Below are 20,391 nucleotides of genomic sequence, written 5' to 3'. Positions count from 1 at the left end.
CCGGCTGCGGCAGCTCTGGGATCGAACGGGTTGGGCACGGCTGTTGCGGCCTGGGCCGTGCCGGCCGGGGGGTGTCGCTGGCGGCCCGCGAACGCTCCGCGCAGGCCGCAGAGCGCAGCCGCCCGCAGAGCGCAGCCGCCCGGCCGGGCCTGAGGGGCCCTGCGCCGGCGCGGCCATGGCGGCGGAGCGCGGCACGGCGGCCGAGGCCCTCGTGGGGCAGGTGGTGCTGCCCGGGGACCTGCTGCTGCTCCCCGCGCACTACGACGAGGACGCGGAGGGCGAGCGGCTGCGACTGAGCGCGGGCGCGGCGCCGCAGGGGCGGCTGCTGTGCGGGCCGGGGCTGCGGCGCAGCGGGGCCGGGCTACTGGTGACCAAGTGCGGGCTGCTGCGGCATCGGCCCGCGGGCGGCGGTGCCTACTGGGTGGACTCGCAGCAGAAGCGGGTAGGGGCGCGGTGGGACCCGGGTGTCCGTGTCCATGTCCATGTGTGTGTGTATGTGTGTGTGTGTGTGTGTGTGTTAGACCCGGTCTCGCCCGCGCTCCCCTGACCCCTCTGTCCCCCTCCCCCGCTGCAGTACGTGCCGGTGAAGGGCGACCACGTCATAGGGATCGTGACGGTCAAAGCGGGGGACGTCTTCAGACTGGACGTGGGCGGCAGCGAGCCGGCGTCCCTGTCCTACCTGGCCTTCGAAGGCGCCACGAAGAGGAACAGGCCGAACGTGCAGGTGGGTGCCCTGGGTAGCTGGCGGTAGCGCTCCAGCCGCGTCGTTTGGTGGCGCTTCTGTTGCGTTCCAGTAGCTTTTCTTAGGGGAAGTGTTTCCATAAGCCCACGTTACAGGAGGTGTGCGGGTCTAGTTGTAATGGTTTCGCCTTGGTCCTTTTCGGAGGGTTTTGCACCATTAGGCCGCGGCCTTTCTGGGGTTTCTTGGGAGGACAGACTAGCGTGGTGTGCCCTCTCTCAGGTGGCTGGGTGCTTCACTCTCATGTTTTCATTTGCTCATAGTGCTGCCAGGAGCAGCTCAGTTCACGAATAAGGTGCATCCGAAAGCACACTCCGATGTTAAGGTTTTAAAAGATGTGACGCTGGTAGAAAATGTTAGTTGTGTGAGTTTTTTAACAGCACTATTATGAATTGTAGTGTTGCGCATGCGTGCCATAGTTTCTGCTCTTGGATGAAATGCCTTTACCAGAATGGTAAAGGAACTGTAAAGAAAAACAAAATAGACCAGTGTGGTATTTGTTATTGATGTCCTGCTAAATGATTATAAGAGGTTATACTTTTGTTTTTTGATGCTGTTTTGTTTAGGTGGGAGATCTTATTTACGGTCAGTTTGTTGTAGCAAATAAAGACATGGAGCCAGAGATGGTCTGTATAGACAGCAGTGGAAAATCAAGTGGAATGGGAATAATTGGACAAGACGGCTTCCTCTTTAAAGTCTCCTTAGGTCTAATAAGAAAGTAAGTACTAAAAAACATCAGTGGTCGCTCTCATGTGTAAGATTGCCACAACTGTTTCTTCTGAGCAGTGGGGACAGTTTGGTAAATCAGACTGTGTAATTCTTGTAGTGCATTTAAACCACTTTTACTGAATAGAGTATGGATTGATCTAGAAGGAAAGTTTATTTTTCCTTTTAAGGGGCTTAGAAGGTCTTTTGTGTAGTGTTGCATGACTTTTTTAAAAAAAATGATGTGGTTGCCAAGGCAGTATAGGAAACAGAAGTAGTGACCTGGGGAAGTCAAACATTCAGGATAGTGTTTCAGGTGTATGTACGTAGTACCTTGGAGTTTAAAATTTGTCAATGCTTATTGCCCTTTTTCTGTTTAATGGGGTAGTGAAGGGTGTATGTTTTGCTGATAGCTGATTAAAGGGATCTTTACATGACTTTCTGATTTCCAAAGAAAAATAAATAGCATTGAAATAAGGATACAGATGAAAGTAAATGTAGGATTTTAGTTTAAAACTGACACATTAATCCAGGAACTGTTTCCTAAGATTTTAAATATATTATGAACTTGAGAGTTGCTTATGCTGATGCAAATGTAAGACTTTTTTTATGACTGTCAAAGAATACCAGACTAGTTGGATAAACAGCAGTCAAACTTTGTTGTTGCTTTTTGGGTGGAGTTTTTTGTTTTTTGTTCTTTGGATAAGCAATCAGGCAAAGCAGAGCAGCTTTTCCCTAATTGTAATTGTCTGATTTATATGTCCCGTCAGAAGTCAGTGTGAGTTGATACAAAAACTTTTTGCAGCCATTCTGTTTTCCAAATTTTGTCTGTATGAAAGTTAAAGAGTAACAGCATATTACAAGTAGACTGCTAAACCATGATATGCTTTTAGTTTTTGTGAATACTTGTTCAAGCTTGATTTAATCCTAGACATATTACAGTATTTAGTATGCTGTCATCTAATAAAAATGAAGTAGTCTGTTTATTGCTGTTAATATTGTTTCGTGAAGTAGAAGGGAAGTCCTGTTTTGAAAGACATATCTGGGGCATCACATTTATAAATAGCACTTAAAAATGCCATTTTGTTGAACAATGTACTTTTAGAATTTATTAGATCATAGAATTGTTGTAAAAGTATCAACTCACTTAAAACTTGCTAGGGATTGCTTCTGAATCTGGTGAGAAAAAAACCTAAATTTACAATGGTTTTATTTTTTAGGTGCATGTATTTTATATGATAGAAACCTTGAAAATCTGATACTGGATTGCTATTTTGGATGTATATACAGCTTAATCATCTTCCAGTGTTTCTTAAATATCTCCTATAATAGCAGTACTGCTGGAGTTACTGGTCAATAATAATGTGGTGTCTGTAAGTGTGAGCACTTCTTCCTCTGACTTTTTTTTTTGGTCTTGTTCACAGGCTCTTGGCTCCCAAATGTGAAATAATTCAAGAGTTGTCACAGTTGTACCCATTTGAGCTGGTGGTGGGAATGAATGGAAGAATATGGGTAAAAGCAAAAACAGTTCAACAGACTTTAATTATAGTAAATATTTTGGAAGCCTGTGAGTATATGACTGCAGAACAGAGAAAACAAGCGCTTGCCAAACTGTCAGGGAACTGATAAGAGAAAACCTTGGGGATTTGTTTGTGATTACTGTAGGGTGTTTTGGTTATTTTTGTATTCAGATTTATATTAAAAGCCTTTTTTTAAGTAAAGTACTAGACCTTGGTTGTTCTTCTTTCCCTTCTTTATCCATTCAACTTGTTTTTGTGTTAAGGAGTTTGTTTCAACTTATCTTTATAGTTTTGAAGCCCTGTTTATGTTCATGAATTTTCTGACTAATGGGAAGATGGTCTCTAGAAGCTTTCATTAGCTCTGAATTCTGAAGTGTAACAACTTAGGTCTTCTTTAAAAAACTGTTCATTTTTTTTGAGCTTGCATGTATTTTTTTTAATAGTTATTAAAATTTCAAACAATCCATGTTTACTTGGGGTAGCAAAAAGTATCCCATGAGTCATTAATTTTGGTTGGGTGCTCTATTTGTACAGTGACATGAAGTAATGATTAATATGTTATGAAATTTGGGAATAGAAATGCAGGTAGAGAATACCAGAAAATAATTGCAGGGTGTAGCATAAAAGAATCACAGGGTGGTTAAGGCAAGTGATCAGATAAGACCAAAAATACATTCAAAGGGACGTTATCACTTTCCCTAAGAGATGACCTGCCTAGTAGCATTAAGGACTTAGTGATTAGGATGTCACGGTAATAGCCATGTGTTTCTTGATTCAAGACACCGATTTGTTTAGTAATGGCATGAAGATACCATAGAGCTTTGCTAATATTTAACAAAACCAGCATTTCTGAGAAAAAGCTATGTTTGGCTTCTTTGTGTAACAGTCCCTCTGATGCATATAGAGGAGATGCTGTCCTAGGAAGGGTAAGCTCTAAGTGAATTTTAGTATGTGAGTAATTTGCTACTGTTCTGAGAGAGAAAAAGAGCCCTGGATTAATGTAAGGGTAGTTACTGATACCTTCCTCCTGTGGGAGAAAATCTTGATTGTAGGTACCTAATGAACTGCTTGCAGCTGTTAGGCAGTCATTTAAATCTGTGATGTTCTGTGGTTCTTAATTAGCTGAATGGCTTAATAGCAATAGTTAAAGGGAATTACTAAAAATGAACTAATTAGGGTAAGCCTGAATACCATCTTAATTAATTTTGAAACATATTTTTTCCTGATTATTCTTTATTTCATCCAAAGCTCAACCTATGGCATTTGATGATAGGGTTGTCTTTGGCATTTCTGTCATTTAGAAGTTGGCTTCAGTTCAGAGCCAACTCCTCTGAGTCATCTGTAATGTGCTTACCTAGGGCTTCCCCTAGTTCCACAAGAACACAACTCTGATGGTTTCCATGTGAGTCAAATGGCTACAATTCAGAGTTCTTTGTGAATTTCAGTGGTCTCCCTGTTGAGCATCTAGGGCGTTGCTCATCTGGCTTGGTAGGTCTTTATTAATCTTTTTTCACCTGTCATCTCCCAGGTGAAGTGACTTTCATTCCTATCCCATAAACCTTTCAGGGCAGTAGTCTATCTCTTGCTACACATGAGAAGCTGTAAATTAATCAGGTTTTCCATACCTGTTCTTCTCCAGAGTTTTTTCAATTTCAGCTAACCAGAGCCTCTCTAGGTTGTCTGTTATTGGAACAATAGCTGACATAGGCAAAAAAGCACTTGCCAAATTATCTCAGGGTGCTACCTTTTTTTTCTGTGAATTGTTCTTGGATCATAATAATGAAACCACAGGAATGCACAATGACATGGATCATTTAATGGATAGTTGTGGTTTGAAATGGAATTAACCTTACCACTGCCCTTTACCTAAGGAAACTCCTTTCCCTTCCAAAAGCCTGTGTTTCAAGCTTAACCTGCAAGATAGAAATGAACAATCCCTGTTAAAATGCCAGCTTGGTAGTGCAGCACACCAAATGGCAACCTTGAAAGTTCTCAACATAATCAGCACACTATTTCATATCACGCATCATGCTGTCCTACTTTCACCCACTTATCACCCAAATACAAATTTAGTTACATCAAGAACAGGATACAAAATGCATTAAAGTTATCCTTGTTATTAATTTAGCAAAATTAAATAACCAAAAAGCTATTGGGTTTTACCCCTTACACAATCATTTTTAGTATGTTCCATACTTAAGTTGGTTTGACAGTTTATACAGTGGAAAAAAATTACAGGGGATGTGACCAAAATGGGTGTGGGGAAAAACACTTGAAAGAAAGTACACTTAAACACATTAGTAACAGAAGATGATATTCACATTTTGCTTTTTTTTTAACTTGGACAAAAAAAAAGCATATCAAACCAATTACAATTTGACAGGCTTTATCTAACAAACCAAACATTCAGGCAAAATCTAAACCATATCTTTGCGAACTTGTAATCTTATGTTGGTGACTAAACCAGTCACGAGGAAAGGTTATGAAGTATAATTTGGTTCTAGGAAGAAAGGCTGATCGTGATTTAGTTACGTATTAGGCTGGAAGTCTTCCACATTCGATTAAAGGCACATAAACCCATATGTTCTTGGAAACGGGACTTGCGGGAGGGATGCTGTGGACTTGAAATGTACCTTGCTAAGTAAGTAGAATGTCTTTTCTGTTGCATTTCTCCATGATGTTCACCTTTATTAGGTTAAGTCAGTATTTAGAGTTGTTAATTTCAGATACTCAATGATTGTGCTTTGGATACTTTGTTATATTGCTTTTCTTTCAAGCTGTTGCAATCAAGTTAGGTAAAAATGGTAGATGTCAACATGAAAATTCTTCATATGCCCATGAAAGATGAGCATAACCTCTTAAAAAGGAAGTTCACCAAGAATTAAACAGAAACCATGCATTGAAAATATAAAATACGTAGTTTGTGGCCCTTCCTAGGTTGATGTAGAAAGACCAAGAACAAATAATATCACAAAGTACAGAAATGCGGTGTTGAAATTCAGTTTGATAGCAATGCATTTGTGTTTTGCTCTAGCAGAAGAAAGTTACACAGACAAATAGCTCTGTAATAAGAGGATTAAGAGCTCAACTCTAAGGCTGTGGTTAGAGTGTGGCTGTAACTCTGCTAGATTAGAAGTTTACCGTGGCTAGCTACTCATTACAACCTTGCCACCAGGAGCTGGAACTGAGGCTTGCAGGCATGTGTATTTGATTCCTAGCCAAGTTCTGTCAAAATGACCCACATTGGCATTACACTTCTAATACCAGGGTTATTTTGGTTTTATCACATGGATGTTCTTTAGCAAAAGAGGTCATATAATTTTTCTCACAGATTTTAAATATAAAAAGCAGTTCTACTGGAGAATGCCAAATTTGTTAGAGAAAGCCCAGTTTTCTGCCTTAGAACTTGGACAAATACCTCTGAGTAACAGCTAAATCAACAGGTTTCAAACCTTAAAATTGTTCACCTCCAATGCTTACCTGAAAAGTATTTACATCAGATTTTCTAGCTACATAAAACCACCCTGATGAGATATGTTATTTGACTGAGTACAGAAACTTGTCTTAAAGACAATGTAGCACATTCCACTTGTATTAACACAAGCAGTCTTGTCCTTACTCATGACTTCTATAGATTTTAAGATGCATAGCTACCCTTGAAGGCCATAGTAAGAAATTAAACATGCCAGTTTTATCTCAACAACTTGTAAGAGAAATAGCCTAGAAACATACTGAGTGCATGGATTTTAATAGAAACTACAGAGTAGTTGCAGGTTAACACCAGGATCACTGTAGAATGACTGTTTTCCTCTGATATCCTGATTTTACAGAAGTGCTATTACTGCCTCTTCAGTGCTATCTTTTTGGGTAATTAGAGCTTGATGATGAACTTGGTTCTTGATGTTCAAGAACCTGGTTTTGCTTGCAGAGCCTGAGGCTTGATCACTGTTCTAGTGGCTTGAATAGTCATTAAAAATACCTTTTTTTTTACTGGTCTTCAGTGTCCTACATAGTATGAGAATACTAAAAAAAAAATCAAAATACTTTATTTGTAACACTGCAGTGAACAGGAGACAAACTATAGACCACAGATTCTATTTTGCTTACACTTAGCAATTACACTCATCTGACACAAGGATATTTAAAGACTGAAGGACAGTGGGAGGACTAATGACCTCATCTGCACTTTCCAAATGCCTTGGTTATCTTTTGTCTTGTAAATGATAGGCTTTTCTGTGATTCAGTGTTTGTTAAGCTATTGCAAAAGAGATTTGTTGTAAGAAACTGTATACCCACTGAAAAGACTTACTAATTCTTTCTTCCTGTTCTTGTTCAGATGGAAGGTATTGCACCAATCTCTTCTTGGTGTCCCACTGTGAACTTATGTGAATGAACTCATTTCAAAAGACCTGTATTTCCTTTGTCTTCTTCTGTGACTACTGCAGTTTACTACTGTCATCTTAGCTAAGATAAATCTGAGATTCTGTGTCTAGGCTGACTGATGTGTTTATTTTCTGGGAATCAGGATGAGGTTGAGAACACCCCTACAAGGGTACATGTCACTGTACAGCCTCCAAGCAAGAGACAGCTTGTGCCTGGCCTAGTGAAGATCTACGTCAGTCTGCTTCTGTGTGGCTTTGCCTTTAGCAGCATGTAGGTGAAAAGCTGTATATTTTTTTTTATATCTACATCTGATCTTATTGGCTTGGTGTTGAAAGTCTTAGTCTGGATGTCCTTTTACAGACCTAGGGCCTAGACCCCACCACTGTCTTTCCTTGTTGCTTTAGAGGTCTCCTGTTCCCTCGTAGAAAAGACAGTTTCTTTAATAGAAGCCATTTGTCTAACAATGCCCTTGGTCTAAGGCTGATCTATAGAAGCATGATCCAACAAGAAGAAGAAAAAACTCTTGAAATAATGCACAGCTTTGTCATTCTGTACATGAATTGAAAGTTTCATAATAGTAGATCATGTTTTAGCATAGCTACTGATACAGTGCATTCTGACTTACAGGCATGCCAGGGAAATTTAATTAACTGATGTGCAAGCAATTTACAGACTGATTCTCCTCATTCACTGCTATGAAACTGAATTATGAAGGCAAGAAGAGAAGGGCTGAATGTGTTTTTTAAGAACACTGTTCAAAGCCTGGGAACTTGAAGATTAAATACTGGTGTCTGTTGCTTTGTGAAGTGTGTGTGTGTATATGTGTTAGAGAGTTTATTAGTCTCTTTTTTTAAGAGGAAATATATAGGAATGACATGTGAATAGGTGCATGGAAAAACTCAGCTATAATAGATCAATCTTAATAAGATTTTATCAAAAGGAAAAAGCAGAAAACCAAAGAAGTCAAATTTCCATTCAGCTTTCCTGCCAAAATTTCACTACTTTTCTGAAGCAATGAAGGCAAAGATATCCTAATAAAGACAAAGTAATTGTTGCTGCACCTCCACTTAATGCAAGGAAAGCAAGCTTTTGTGGAGGTGTGGGTAGGGAAGGTTAGATTCCACTATTTTCATGACACCGTATTTCTTTAAATTCTGTGTCTATTAGATATGTGCATACATTCAAAGGATTTTGCTGCTTTGTAAAGTTGGAGGGTATTCCTGGATGGAATCCAGATGTGTGGGCTGAGATTTTGCTGCATTTTTTTGCAACATTTTTTCAATAGGGACAGATAAAATCAGTATCAATTGTGAGATGAAGTGCTTGTTATTCTCACCTGGTGCCTTGTCATGGACTCCTTCCCAGGGCAAAGAATAAATATTTTCATTTTGTGATAGGTGGGGGTTTTTCCTCCTCAGCAATACTGGCTACCTTGGAATTGTGATAGGCCAGCTGCCAGGTTGTTAGAGGTGTAATGTGCAGAAGTATCATTAAGAAAAAGTTCATTTTGTGTGTTTACCATGGAAACAAAAATAATGGAGCTGCCATTTTACCATTGCCAAATATTGTCAGCTCGGTCCACAACTATGGTAAAATTCAGAAGAAAGGAATCTTGACAGCCTGCAGAAATTAGGGTTTTAATTATATAATGATGGTTGACAAAATTTGCCAATCTTTTTTTTTTTTCTCATAATGTTTTTCTAAAGATTGCTGTGTCAGCATGGCAGATACATATATTCTAATGCTGATTGAATTTTAAAAAAATTACAAAGTCACTTCAGCATATTATGTTTGGTGTTGACAGACAACTGAGCCATGCTGATTAAGGAGAAAAAACAGAGATACTGTTTCATGTAGTTCCCAGGAAAAAAGGAGCCACAAATTCTTAATAATTCCAAATTCCCCATCTCTTTCAGGCAGTCCAGTAACGCTGTTTCTGCTATGAGGTTTGCTTAGGTTATTTTTTTTATTGCTGCTAAGACTTTAGTGCTTTTTATAATCCATTTGATTTCTGTGCGTAGATAAAAACATAACTACCATAACAATTTTGGGCGAAAAGACTCAAAATCTTTTCTTTGCAACTCCCTGAGCCCATGCCATTCTGGCATGTGTAGTGCAACATGGTACACGAATGCAATAGGCTCTTTCTTGCAGAACTTGCTGCTCCATGTGGCTTTCTGGCAGCACACGGCTGCTGCTGTGCTCTGCTGTAGGACCAGAGTGATAAGAAAAGGCCATTTTGTGTAGTCAAGTTTGGAACGTGGTGAAAAACTGGTTGGTGGAATGTAGACATGCCAGTACCATGAAAAGGGTTATGTTCGTTCTCCTGAGTTACTGTTGTGTTACAGACCAGGCTGTTCTGAGACCTCAGGAAATAGTCCCAAGGTAGTAAAGACGAGTCCTCTGAGTTTGTGGTTGGAATGGTGCCTAAGGACCACAAGCATCTGAAGAGCGTGTTTGTTAAACGGTGTTGTGACATGTTATTGGCTGGCTTATCTGAGCAAGTATATTCTTGAATGCAATATATATGCAAACATTTTAAGTGCCCCATTAATCAGATTAGTTGAATGATAAACTCACTACATTCTTGGACTCAGGTCGTTGTGGGTTGGGTGCTTTTCTTGCCTTGCGTATTTAAGCACTGTATCCCATAATGTACTTAGTTTCTTTCTTTACTTAGCCAGAAGCAACACTAGCCCCCGAGAGGGGACAATGGGTTCCGAGAGGGAACGGAAGGCTTCCATCCGTTCCAGCGGCTAACGGCGGGGCTAATCCCGCTGGCCGCACCGGCGCAGAGCCGCCGGCCCGAAGGGCACCGAGCACTGCCGGCAGCGGTGCGTGCGCGGAGGGCGCCGGGGGCGGGCCCGGAGCGGCGGCGGGCCCGGAGCGGCGGCGCTGTGAGTGCGGGGCCGAGGGGCGAGTGCGGGGCCCAGGGGCTGTGGGGCGAGTGCGGGGTGCGGTGCGAGTGCTGGCTACGCTGTGAGTGCGGGTGCGGGGCCGCGCGTGCGTGCGGGGCGGGCGTGAGAGCGGCGCTGTGAGAGGGGTCGCAGAGCGCTCACCCGGCGGGTGTGAGGGCCACGGGCCCGCCTTGTGCCGCCCGGGGCCCGGCTGTCCCTCCCACGGGCTGTCCCCCCGCGGGGTGCTGCTCTCTCCCTCCCCGCTGGCTGTCCCCCCGCGGGGTGCTGCTCTCTCCCTCCCCGCTGGCTGTCCCCCCGCGGGGTGCTGCTCTCTCCCTCCCCGCTGGTCCCGCTCGCTGCCGGCTCGATCGCCGGCTGTTGAGCACCGAGGGGCGGCCGGGGACCCCCGCCGCTCTCGCCAGCGGACCTCTGCTGCCCATCCCGAGCTGTCGAGGTTTGAAAACCTGCTTCTGCCTGCCCTCGTGGTTTAACGCTTTGAGAGATCCCTGCTTGCTAGGCAAATTTACCCCGTATGTAAGTAGGCACAGCAGGATCCGTGAAGGGTGAAAAGACTCCGTGCTTCGTTTCTCATTTCATTCGCGATGCGCTGGTTGGGTCCTGGGTGCAATCGCTCAGCTCAGGAAATCCACCTTTGAGCTGCTCGAAGGACCAGCTTGGAGCCCTCCCAGCCTTTTCTTTTATAACCATAGGGGCACTGTTGCCATCAGACCTGGTTCATAGCAGGCGATGAAAGGGGAAACAAAGTTGTGGAGAAATTACTCTGCACTGGGTGGGTGCATGGCAATGTGTTACAGCCTTGTTTATGCATAGAGCTCCTCTGCCCTATGGGGTGGAGTTGAAATATGTCCCATTTTCTTGTGTCTTTGATCTTAGTATCAATTTTGCTGATAAGAAATGTACAGTGTGAGAAATGAGAAAATTAAAATATAAGCAAGGCCTAAGAACTCAAAAAGGCTGGAAAATCTTATTTTAGGCTTGAATCTGCAGGACTTAGAATTCTTGGATCTGCTGGGTGAGAACAGGAGGGATCACTTGCTGCCTAGCACCTGCTGTGCTTTCAGTAAATGCTGATTTGTATTATTAGTGGGTCTGCTGGTATTCCCTTTCTTCTGCCACCTCTGCAGACTGACACAGGCTGCAGCTTTCCTGCTCTGGATCACCAGCAGACCAAGCAGTGAGTTCATCCCATATTGTCTTCAGATAGGTACTTTTTGCAGTTTTGTGCTTCATGAAATACCTCACATCTCTGTAGTATCCATTCACTGACAGATCAGAAATCTGAATCTTTCCATACACAGTGTCTAGCTGCCTGTTCCCTCTCAATAAACCAAGAGAGCTGGAAGATTTCCAAGGTGATGTGCCAAAGCTCTTGGCTCTCCCTTGCTCAAAGTAAAAGGCTTGTTGAGATGTTCGGTTTCTTTAAAACAGTCTGGGAATGGGGGTAACAGCTAACTTCCTTTCAAAGGGAGGAGTATGGTTTGTTTGCTTGACACAGCAACCTTTTCTACAGCTTCCATGCCAAGAGCATGGAATTCAGTAGTGAACTGTGCACGGATTGGGAAGAAACCTAAAAAGATGATTGCTATTCTCGACACAATGTGTGGTTTGTTAGGTCTTTACAAATGGTATAAAGAAAGGAAAATAATCCCTTGTGTTGTGAAAATTACATTTATGCCACAAGAAATGCTAGGAGGTTTCTCTGTGCATTGATTTTGGTGTTTACAGGCCAATTTAAGTTGGAAGAGTCCTCCTAGGTTTCTCCAGTCAGATCCCTGCTTCAGGCAGGGTTAAGTTTGAAGGTCTGTCAGAATGCTGTATTTTGTAATCCTTAATGGTATTTAAACGCTCATGAAATTTTGATGAGCATGTTACCAGGTTATTGTGAATTGTAAATTTTCTTTATAGGAGTTAGCTTACAAAGGTATTTGTAATCATGACTCATTTTGGGGAGGGGGGAATGTCTCATAAAAAATCATCTCAACTTGTTTGGGATACGCAAGTTCTGACAAAGCTCTGAAACATTTTTAGGCTTGATATGGAATGTCTTGGGGAAGCTGGAGCGGGAGAGAAGTGTAGAACAAGCAATGGTCAAAGATGCTTTAGGCTATAGAGTATTTACTAGTGCAGTCCAACTTTGTTGCAAGACAGTTTTCTTTTTAGGAAAAGTATGTAAGGAAATCTGTTTGCTACTCTGAGTCTTATTGGCATCTTGAAAACAGCGGCTTTCTCCTATTTTTTAGGGTTTTTTTGGACACCGCTGTAATGAGTCCTGTTTACGCTGTTAAAATAAATGTTTAAGGATAGCTCTCTTCTGAATGACAAGTTTTTTTTTTGGTTGTGGGTGGGAGGGAAATGAGACATCTAGAAAACAACGGTTTTAACTGGTCTTGATAAAAGTGAAGGCCATCTATTACAACAGGATTAAGATTAAATTGGTTTAAATTCTGGTTAACTGAATACTGACAGGCCATAAAGTAACTCACTGTTATTTTGTAGATCTCTTGTGGTCACCACAAAAACATACACACAAAAAGATGTTTTTTTCCTTTTTTCTTTGGCCTGTACCGTTTAAAGAGGAGTGTTCATTATTTTCTGGAAACTTTTACGGAGTTGAGGGATTGAAGTCTCAGAGAAAATGATACTTTTTAGCAATGGGATGTTGCCACTCAAGCAGGTAGCTGAGCATAGAAACACTGGGTTAATTCTGTAGTACAGGCTCTATACTAATAATTTTTTTCCTAATATTGTGCATTGTTATGACTTTTACATTTTTTTCCAGGGTTATTTGTGTGTATATATATATACAAATATTTATACAGTATATATACGGTGTGCATGTGTGAAGGGGTTAGATGTAGAATAGGCTGATACACAGGGAAAACGTTACTTGTAAAAATGCCCAGCTCTACAGAAGAGCATGGCTCAGGATGCAGATCTAGAAGTTTTGTTCTGCTTTCCCAGCTTCAGAAAAGCTTTCTGTAATTCCTGTTCCCTGTGCCTACCCACCCCATAAAAAGGGTAACCGTGTGTTCAGTTTAAAAAAAGAAAAAACCGAAGGGTTGGGTGATTAAGATGCCTTTAAATGAGCCGTGCCCTGGATTGGCCAGGCGTGCTCGCTGTTATCGCTGCAGGGCGGCTGGGCCGGGATTGGCAGAGGCTGCAGCCGTGCGCTCCTCCCCAGCCCTGCCCCGGCCGTGCCGTGCTGGGCCGGGCCGGGCCGCGGCACTCCTCTCCCGGCTCTCCGGTGCTCAGCAGCCCGCATGGGTTCGGGTGAGTGCCGCGCCCCTGCTGAAGGCTTGCGGGATGCTCTCCTGTCTCTTCTCGTGCATTATGGCTTGTGGGATACTTTCTTCTGTCTTCTTATGCTGCTCGGTGCTTAAAAACTTGATCACAAGGCGGTTGTGTTTGTATTTTAGGGTTGGGGGGAGGGTTGTGAAGTCCTTTTGGGCTTCCGATGTCCTTCATAAACAGCAGCTAACCAGAAGTGAAGCTGCCAGCTGCAAATGCTCAGCTGTTTTCCAGTCAGTCTCGCCACTTGGGGTTCAATGACAGGGCTCAGCCTGTCTTGTTAGCAAATGCTTTAATAATCCTGCCTGCTGCTTCCCATGCATATTTTTTAAAGTGGCTCATTATGATGTTTGCTTAGCAGGGGAGGAATTTAGGTAGCGACCTGCAAAGCTGCATTTTCCTTTTTCCTATTTATATAAATATAAAAAAATTCCCATATTTGAATAAGGTTAGGTTTTTTGTCACTGTGTGGAGATCAGAGTCCAACTAAACTGAAAGGTGTGTTGACTACAGTTAATGATGTCCTAGATCAATAACTACTGATTGGAAGCTGAGCTTTAGAGATGCTGTTTGTGCTAATAAAAATGAAAAGCTATGTGAGAACTCATTAATCATTTGCCACAAATTTTATAACATTTTTGCACACAAATGATGTGCACAAGGGATTAAAACTTGGGTCCCTCTCCACTGTCCATAACTATAAGTTTAAAAAAAACCCAAAAAACACTTCTTGACCTGATTAGATTGAAATCCAAATAGTTGGGTAATCAAGCTCTGGGAGGGAGCAGGGCTTTAGCCTTTTGGCCACAAAAATTTTAAGTCATAGCAGAAGGATATTGCTGCATTACATATGTTTGGACTTATATTTGCATGAGTCCACAGGCTGGGGTCAGGATGGTCTCTGATAGGTGTCAGAGGCTGATAAAAAGAAATGTCATTACAATGTGACTTCATGTTTGAAAGATGTAAAGAAAGCAGATACGGTCAAGGAAGTTTTGCCATAGTTAGAAGTAAGTGGTGAATTAGGGTAGTATCTGTTCTCTTATCTGCATGATGTTTGTGTAAACTGGCCTTGTTTCTTGCTCAGGATCATGGATTACTTAAGTTTTTAGATACCATGGTACTGCCACCCTTGAAACTAAGTATGCTGTTAAAAGAACAATGTGATCTTTTTGTTTGTTTGTTTGTTTCCCAATGCTGGATTTGTTTCTCAGTAGTATTCTGGAGCTGGCTTTAAGGATGGAAAGGGGTTTTCTCACAGAAAATTCTGGTCACAAAAGTGAGGAGCTACTCCTAATTGTTTCTGAATTCTGGCAACAGCTAGCTGTGGGGATAAAGATGATGTGTATGTCTGGTTTATTGTCAGCCACAGTTCAAAAGAGTAATATTTTATTAGATTTATTGAGGTGGGAACCTCACCCACACAAAAGTATATACAGACAGCAATACTTACTAAAATATTCTATCAGGAAATGGGGTTTTTGTGAAAAAAACCTTGATTCTCCATAACGTGTAATGCTACAGTTGCGTGAGTACAAATATACTGCCCTTGTGATGTAAGTGTACAGTGACTTCTTATACTGCCAAAACTCCAGTGACTCTTGTACCACTTATTACTCAGAGCTGGATCTTGAACTTTGTCCATGAGGCAGGGCTGTTGTGATTTCCAGCATCCTCATTAACTGATACTGCATCACTGGAAGCCCTTTCCAGGCTTGTGAAATACTTGCAAGGGTCAGGACTGGGCTGTGGAGGGTTTGTGGATGGAAGGTGGTTGAACAAAATTGCCTCCTAACTTGAGCCACCAGTAACCACAAGCAGGGTTTGTATTTTAGCGCTGCAATATTTGTATGTAATGGTTCCCATTGCAATGCTGTCAGTCCCAGGTGGTGGGTGTGAGTTTAGGCTGTTTGTTCCTGCTGTCCTTTCTGCCTTAGCAAGAGTGGCAGTGAGCTAGCGTAGAGGAAGAAGGTGCTGTCCCGGGCATGTTTGTAGTGTTGGATCACTGGGTAATAAAATGGTTGCAAGTCTACATTTTTCTGTCTGCAGGCATGAGCTCTGAGTTTGGCTTTGTGCCTGCTTTGGTTCTCAGTGGGGAACTGTGAGGAATGTGAAAGGTTACCAGTTATGATGAACCAGATAAAGAAGGTTTAGATTTATTTTTTTTTCCCAAGTATTTTTGGAATATTTGTAAAGTTCACAGTTTAATATAGATTAGTGTGTATAAAACATTTAATTTACAAATGCTTCTTTTTTTTTGAAAAAAACTGCTGTCTTACTATAATAATTTAGGTTACTGGATAATGTATAGGTCATATTGTTAGAGGCTGTTCATTACACACATACACTTTGATCATCTTTCTCCTCATTGCATCTGAGCACTTAATTATTAATGTTTTTGTCTGGTGGCAGGGAAGGGTAAAAACATCTTGTTAATATCTAGTTTTGATGTGGGTCAAGCACAGCACTGGAATGTAATCACTATCTTTTAAAACCCATTTCAGTACATTAATAAATATACAGATTATCTTCATTAAACCAAAGATACCTGCATGAACTTTTAGTTGTTTTAACCCAATTCCTCCTCCTCTGGCATCATCCATGTCCAATGTCAGAGCTGTTCTTTCTTTCTCTTTCCAGAAATGTCCTTCCTGCCTGACTTGGGGGCCTTCACCATGGGCATGTGGTCTGTTGGCCTTGGAGCCATTGGTGCAGCTGTGACAGGGATTGTCCTTGCTAACACTGACTTATTTTTGTCCAAGCCAGAAAAGGCCACATTGGAGTTTTTAGAGGAGATACAGCTAAAAACTTTGGGACCAGGTAAGAATCTGGCTATTTCAGACCATGTTCTTCAAAAACTGGACTTTCATAAGAACCTTTCTAAGGCTAGGGCTGGAAGCAGTTTTCTCAGTCTTCCCTAATGTACTTGGGTGTCCTTGATATCCAATATTTGTGGTGAAGGAAAAGCAACCAAAGCTGTTATTTCTGGATGAAACAAGACACACTTCCAAAAATCAATAATGCACTGATCTCCTCTTATGCATACAGATTTTTATATTTTTTCTGTTAGAACTCTCTTTGAATGTGGAATTTTCTGTAGTGCTTTGTGTTGGTCCATAAAGTATTAATCGTTATAAACAAAAATGGCTGATATTGTTGGTGTTGTTTCTCCTGTACAAACAGAACAAAGGACATTCAAAGCAGGTGAACTATGGAAGGAGAATGGTGCAGTGATCATGGCTGTACGAAGACCTGGATGATTTTTGTGCAGAGAGGTACTTGCTGGGCTTGGGGATTAATTAAGAAGAGTTGAGGTCTGATTGCATAAGATAGTCTGTAAATAAAGGGAGGGGATGAACAGGACAGTCATCAAATACATCTGAAATACCTGCAAGGTTTTGTTTTATGGTTCAAACTGGTCACCAACTACCAGCATACTTAGTTTCCTTTGCAGCTGTTTTGTATGGTCCAGGTCCTGAGCATTTTCCTTCTGAAGGTGATAGTTACAAGATTTTTACATCTGCCAGGGACCTAGCCCATGGTAATTAGAAAGGGAGATTGCACAAGATTCAGTTGGTAATGAGTCTTATGAGCTATTTATATATATATAGTCCAAAATAAGTCTCTTTGAGCCAGGTAGTCTCTGGTCAAATGCAGCCCAAGACTGGACTGGCAGAAAGCCATCAGATAAAGCTCAGCTGCAAAAACAGAGGTGTGCATAGAGTGAGTATCTCTCTGTTCTGGGTGCTAAATGTGAGGCAGGAAGGTACAGACTCTGGAGATAAGGAGTTTCTGTTCCTTAACAAGGTGGGCTGGAAAACAAATTTTGATCCTTAACTTGACATTAGGCTCCTTGGGTGGAGCTCCTTGGAAGCAGACACCTAAAATATAATTTGAATGTACCAAGTGTCTGGGAACAGCTATAGCTTACACCTAGGACATTGTTTCTCATAGCTATAGGGAAAAATAGTTACTATATTGTTACTCACTGGTCTATAACATGGAGTAATTAAACTTATAACCTCTTCATTAAGGTATCTGCTCCCGTCCCAGTAGCAACTGCTTAACTAGGTGTAGCATTCATGGAAGGTTAAAGAGCTTTGCTCTCTGAACAGGTGTAGCGTAGGTGGGAGGAGAATGCACTTACATGCCTGACTCTGTAACTTTCACACAGTCAGGAATCCAAGAGTGATTTTTTTATTAGTAGTAGTAGTATTACTGAAAGTTTCTGTTTTTTTCTGTCTGTTCATCCCTGTTTCTCCTTGGTACTCAGTGTATATTCTAGATGTCCTGCAAGCCTTTCAGCTAAGGTATTTCACTTAGGTGACTGAGAGTGATCATGTAAAGTGTGTCCGTGTTTTTAAAGTGTAGAGTTGAGTGTTTTTGTGGGAATTCTGTCCAGTAGAAATGACCTTTCTCCATGGAAGATAGGAAACATATTTTCAGTGCACACTCTGATCAAAACCTCAGGGATCCTTGTACAAACTGTGGGAATTGGGATTCCTTTAGGAGAACAAAAAACCCAGCAGATGAGTGGTGGCACCTTGCACACCAGAAAAAGCAGTTTTGCATCTGGGATACTGAAAGTCTATGAAGAAACTCCCTGATTTTTTGTTACTGGGGGATTTAGGAAGGAGAGTCTATCTTCATTACTTACTTGAAGCTTGTATAGACTGCTCCTGCACAGAGCCTTCAAAATACTTTGCAGAAGGATTGATAATGATGGATGTTAACTTGGAAAAAGGATTGAAAATCTGAAAAAGTTAAATGATGTGCAGGCATTTAGAATGATATTTTTATATCATTCTAAAATACTTCAAAAGATAATTGAAGCCCTATTACAGGCAAGGTATATCTACAGCTCTAATTTAAAAATATGTTTTATCCAGTAAATGCTCAGAAGAACCTTCCTCCTCCATGTTTAACAAAGGAAATTGTAGTAAATCTGATGAAGAGCTGCCTAAGAGTACAGCTAGCTTAAATGTTACAAGTCTGTTTCTGGTCTGAATTCTCAAGCCAGAATTTGTGTGTTTCTGATGGTCTTGAAATTCAATGTGAAGCTTTCCAACCTCTATTTATTGACTGAAATGTCTGGGGCTTTTTCCTTTACTTAGGAGGCTTCTGAGCTCTCCTCTCTGAAACCCCAGCTGTCCAAGCTGGGTGTCCCTCTCTATGCTGTTGTGAAAGAGAAGATAGGGACTGAAGTGGAGGATTTTCAGCATTATTTCAAAGGAGAAATCTTTCTGGATGAAAAGGTATAGTGAAGTTGGTGTTCTTCTTTTGTTTAAAATCGAATCTATGAATGCCCTCTTTGAGGAGCTTGTATAAATAAGTAGAATGTAGTCTGAATAAAAAAGGATTTAGTAGCACTGTAGTTTAAGAAGTTAATTGGCTTTGTTTTTCTATATTTATACATCCTGCTGAGCTTACAAACTGCGGTGTAACTATGCACTGATAATGCACTCTTGCAGGATTATTCCTCCCCTTTAACAGGTAAACAATATGGCCTGTTAATATTGATTACTTTCTTTTACTGGCTGTGTGACTTGCTGATGTTTATGATGTGTGAATCAAGGTTTGAAGGTGACACATATAATTAATTCATGATGTACAGGCCAGATTACAGTGATATGGTTTATCCTGGGACACTGGCACATGCTGGATTGCCAATCTCATGTCCTGCAGAACCACCGCCCTGCTTTCTCCCTAAGCCAGGAGATACATTTAAAAATCATTTGAGTTCTGAAGAAAAAAGAATATGTAATAGTCAAAATCTACTAGACAATCTTTTATTTTCTCTCTCCCCACTGCCTGTGTGAAAGAATCAGGCTGAATTTAAAAAAAACCCAACAATCAACCAACCAAAAAGTATATTTATCACAAAGGACTGCTGTTGTTTGCACTATGGATGTAGGTGTACATGAGGCTTAAGCACTAGTGGATGAGCTTAAAATCCACATGAATGAAAGGTCCTTTTCCCTTTGTTTGCTGACATATTTTCTGTTCCCCTGCAGAAAGGCTTTTATGGTCCACGCAGACGAAAAATGATGTTGTCAGGCTTTTTCCGCTTGGGAGTTTGGCAAAATTTCTTCCGTGCTTGGAGAAGTGGATATAGTGGAAATCTGGAAGGAGAAGGATTCACACTGGGAGGTGTATATGTGATTGGAGCAGGAAGACAGGTACTGCAGGCCATCTAGGAAGCTTTTATCTCTCGTATCAGATCAGAAGTTTGTTTCCTGGAATTGTTTGGTTTGGCAGTGGATCTTTTGCAGAGAGACGTGTCTGAATTTGTCTTTTGTGTCTTTGACTAGGGTGTTTTACTGGAGCATCGTGAGAAAGAATTTGGAGACAAAGTCAGCCTTCCATCTGTCCTTGAAGCTGCTGAGAAGATAAAAACACAAGCTTCATAAGTGAAAAAACAGTTGCACATGTTTCTGATTAGAGCTTGAAATGTAGAATGTATCCATGTCTTGAATGTATGGTGTAATTGCTTAACTATTTAGGGATCAATGCACATGAAAGGCTCTCTATTCAAACACAGAAAATTATGAAAATCCTCTTGGATTGTTTTTGGTTCCTTTGCAGTCCTCCAGGTGGCCAGGATTTTGACTGGTCCTTTGTATCTGACTGTATTAATGAAAGGCTGGGTCTAAAATCTGACCTAGCCTAGATGTTTTCAGTCAGAGAAAGTCAGTTGAAAACCTGTCTACTAGGGAAGTAAAACTCTGCTAAGGCTGTAGTAATGGAGTACCAGCTGAGGGGAAAATATAATAAAACTTAATGTAAATGAAATGCCTTTGATTTTTGCTTTTTCATTAACATGTAAATACATCTGTGT

At 41.3% G+C, this 20,391-nt stretch overlaps 2 protein-coding genes across 3 annotated transcripts; both read left to right on the top strand.

The window, feature by feature from the left end:
- The first annotated feature begins 175 nt into the window (after positions 1-175).
- EXOSC3 (exosome component 3) lies at positions 176-3,178 on the top strand. Its single transcript, XM_005520473.3, has 4 exons — positions 176-442; positions 575-724; positions 1,306-1,457; positions 2,869-3,178. The coding sequence occupies exons 1-4, from the start codon at positions 176-178 to the stop codon at positions 3,068-3,070; spliced, it is 771 nt and encodes a 256-aa protein (XP_005520530.1). The 3' UTR covers positions 3,071-3,178.
- Positions 3,179-10,109: 6,931 nt separating this feature from the next.
- Positions 10,110-20,345, top strand: PRXL2A (peroxiredoxin like 2A). 2 transcript variants are annotated; one of them, XM_014250124.2, is made up of 6 exons: positions 10,110-10,244; positions 16,194-16,373; positions 16,737-16,828; positions 18,668-18,808; positions 19,568-19,732; positions 19,865-20,345. In XM_014250124.2, the coding sequence occupies exons 2-6, from the start codon at positions 16,196-16,198 to the stop codon at positions 19,961-19,963; spliced, it is 675 nt and encodes a 224-aa protein (XP_014105599.1). In that variant the 5' UTR covers positions 10,110-10,244; positions 16,194-16,195; the 3' UTR covers positions 19,964-20,345. The 2 variants fall into 2 exon arrangements, with proteins under 2 accessions (XP_014105599.1, XP_005520529.2); XM_005520472.3 differs by lacking the exon at positions 10,110-10,244 and adding an exon at positions 13,402-13,535.
- Positions 20,346-20,391: the final 46 nt, after the last annotated feature.

Source organism: Pseudopodoces humilis, chromosome 9 (assembly GCF_049639895.1).
Source record: "Pseudopodoces humilis isolate 2021_Gansu_Grassland_sample_001 chromosome 9, ASM4963989v1, whole genome shotgun sequence".
Classification (NCBI taxonomy): Eukaryota; Metazoa; Chordata; class Aves; order Passeriformes; family Paridae; genus Pseudopodoces; species Pseudopodoces humilis.
This window is presented reverse-complemented; position numbering and strand designations above follow the sequence as displayed.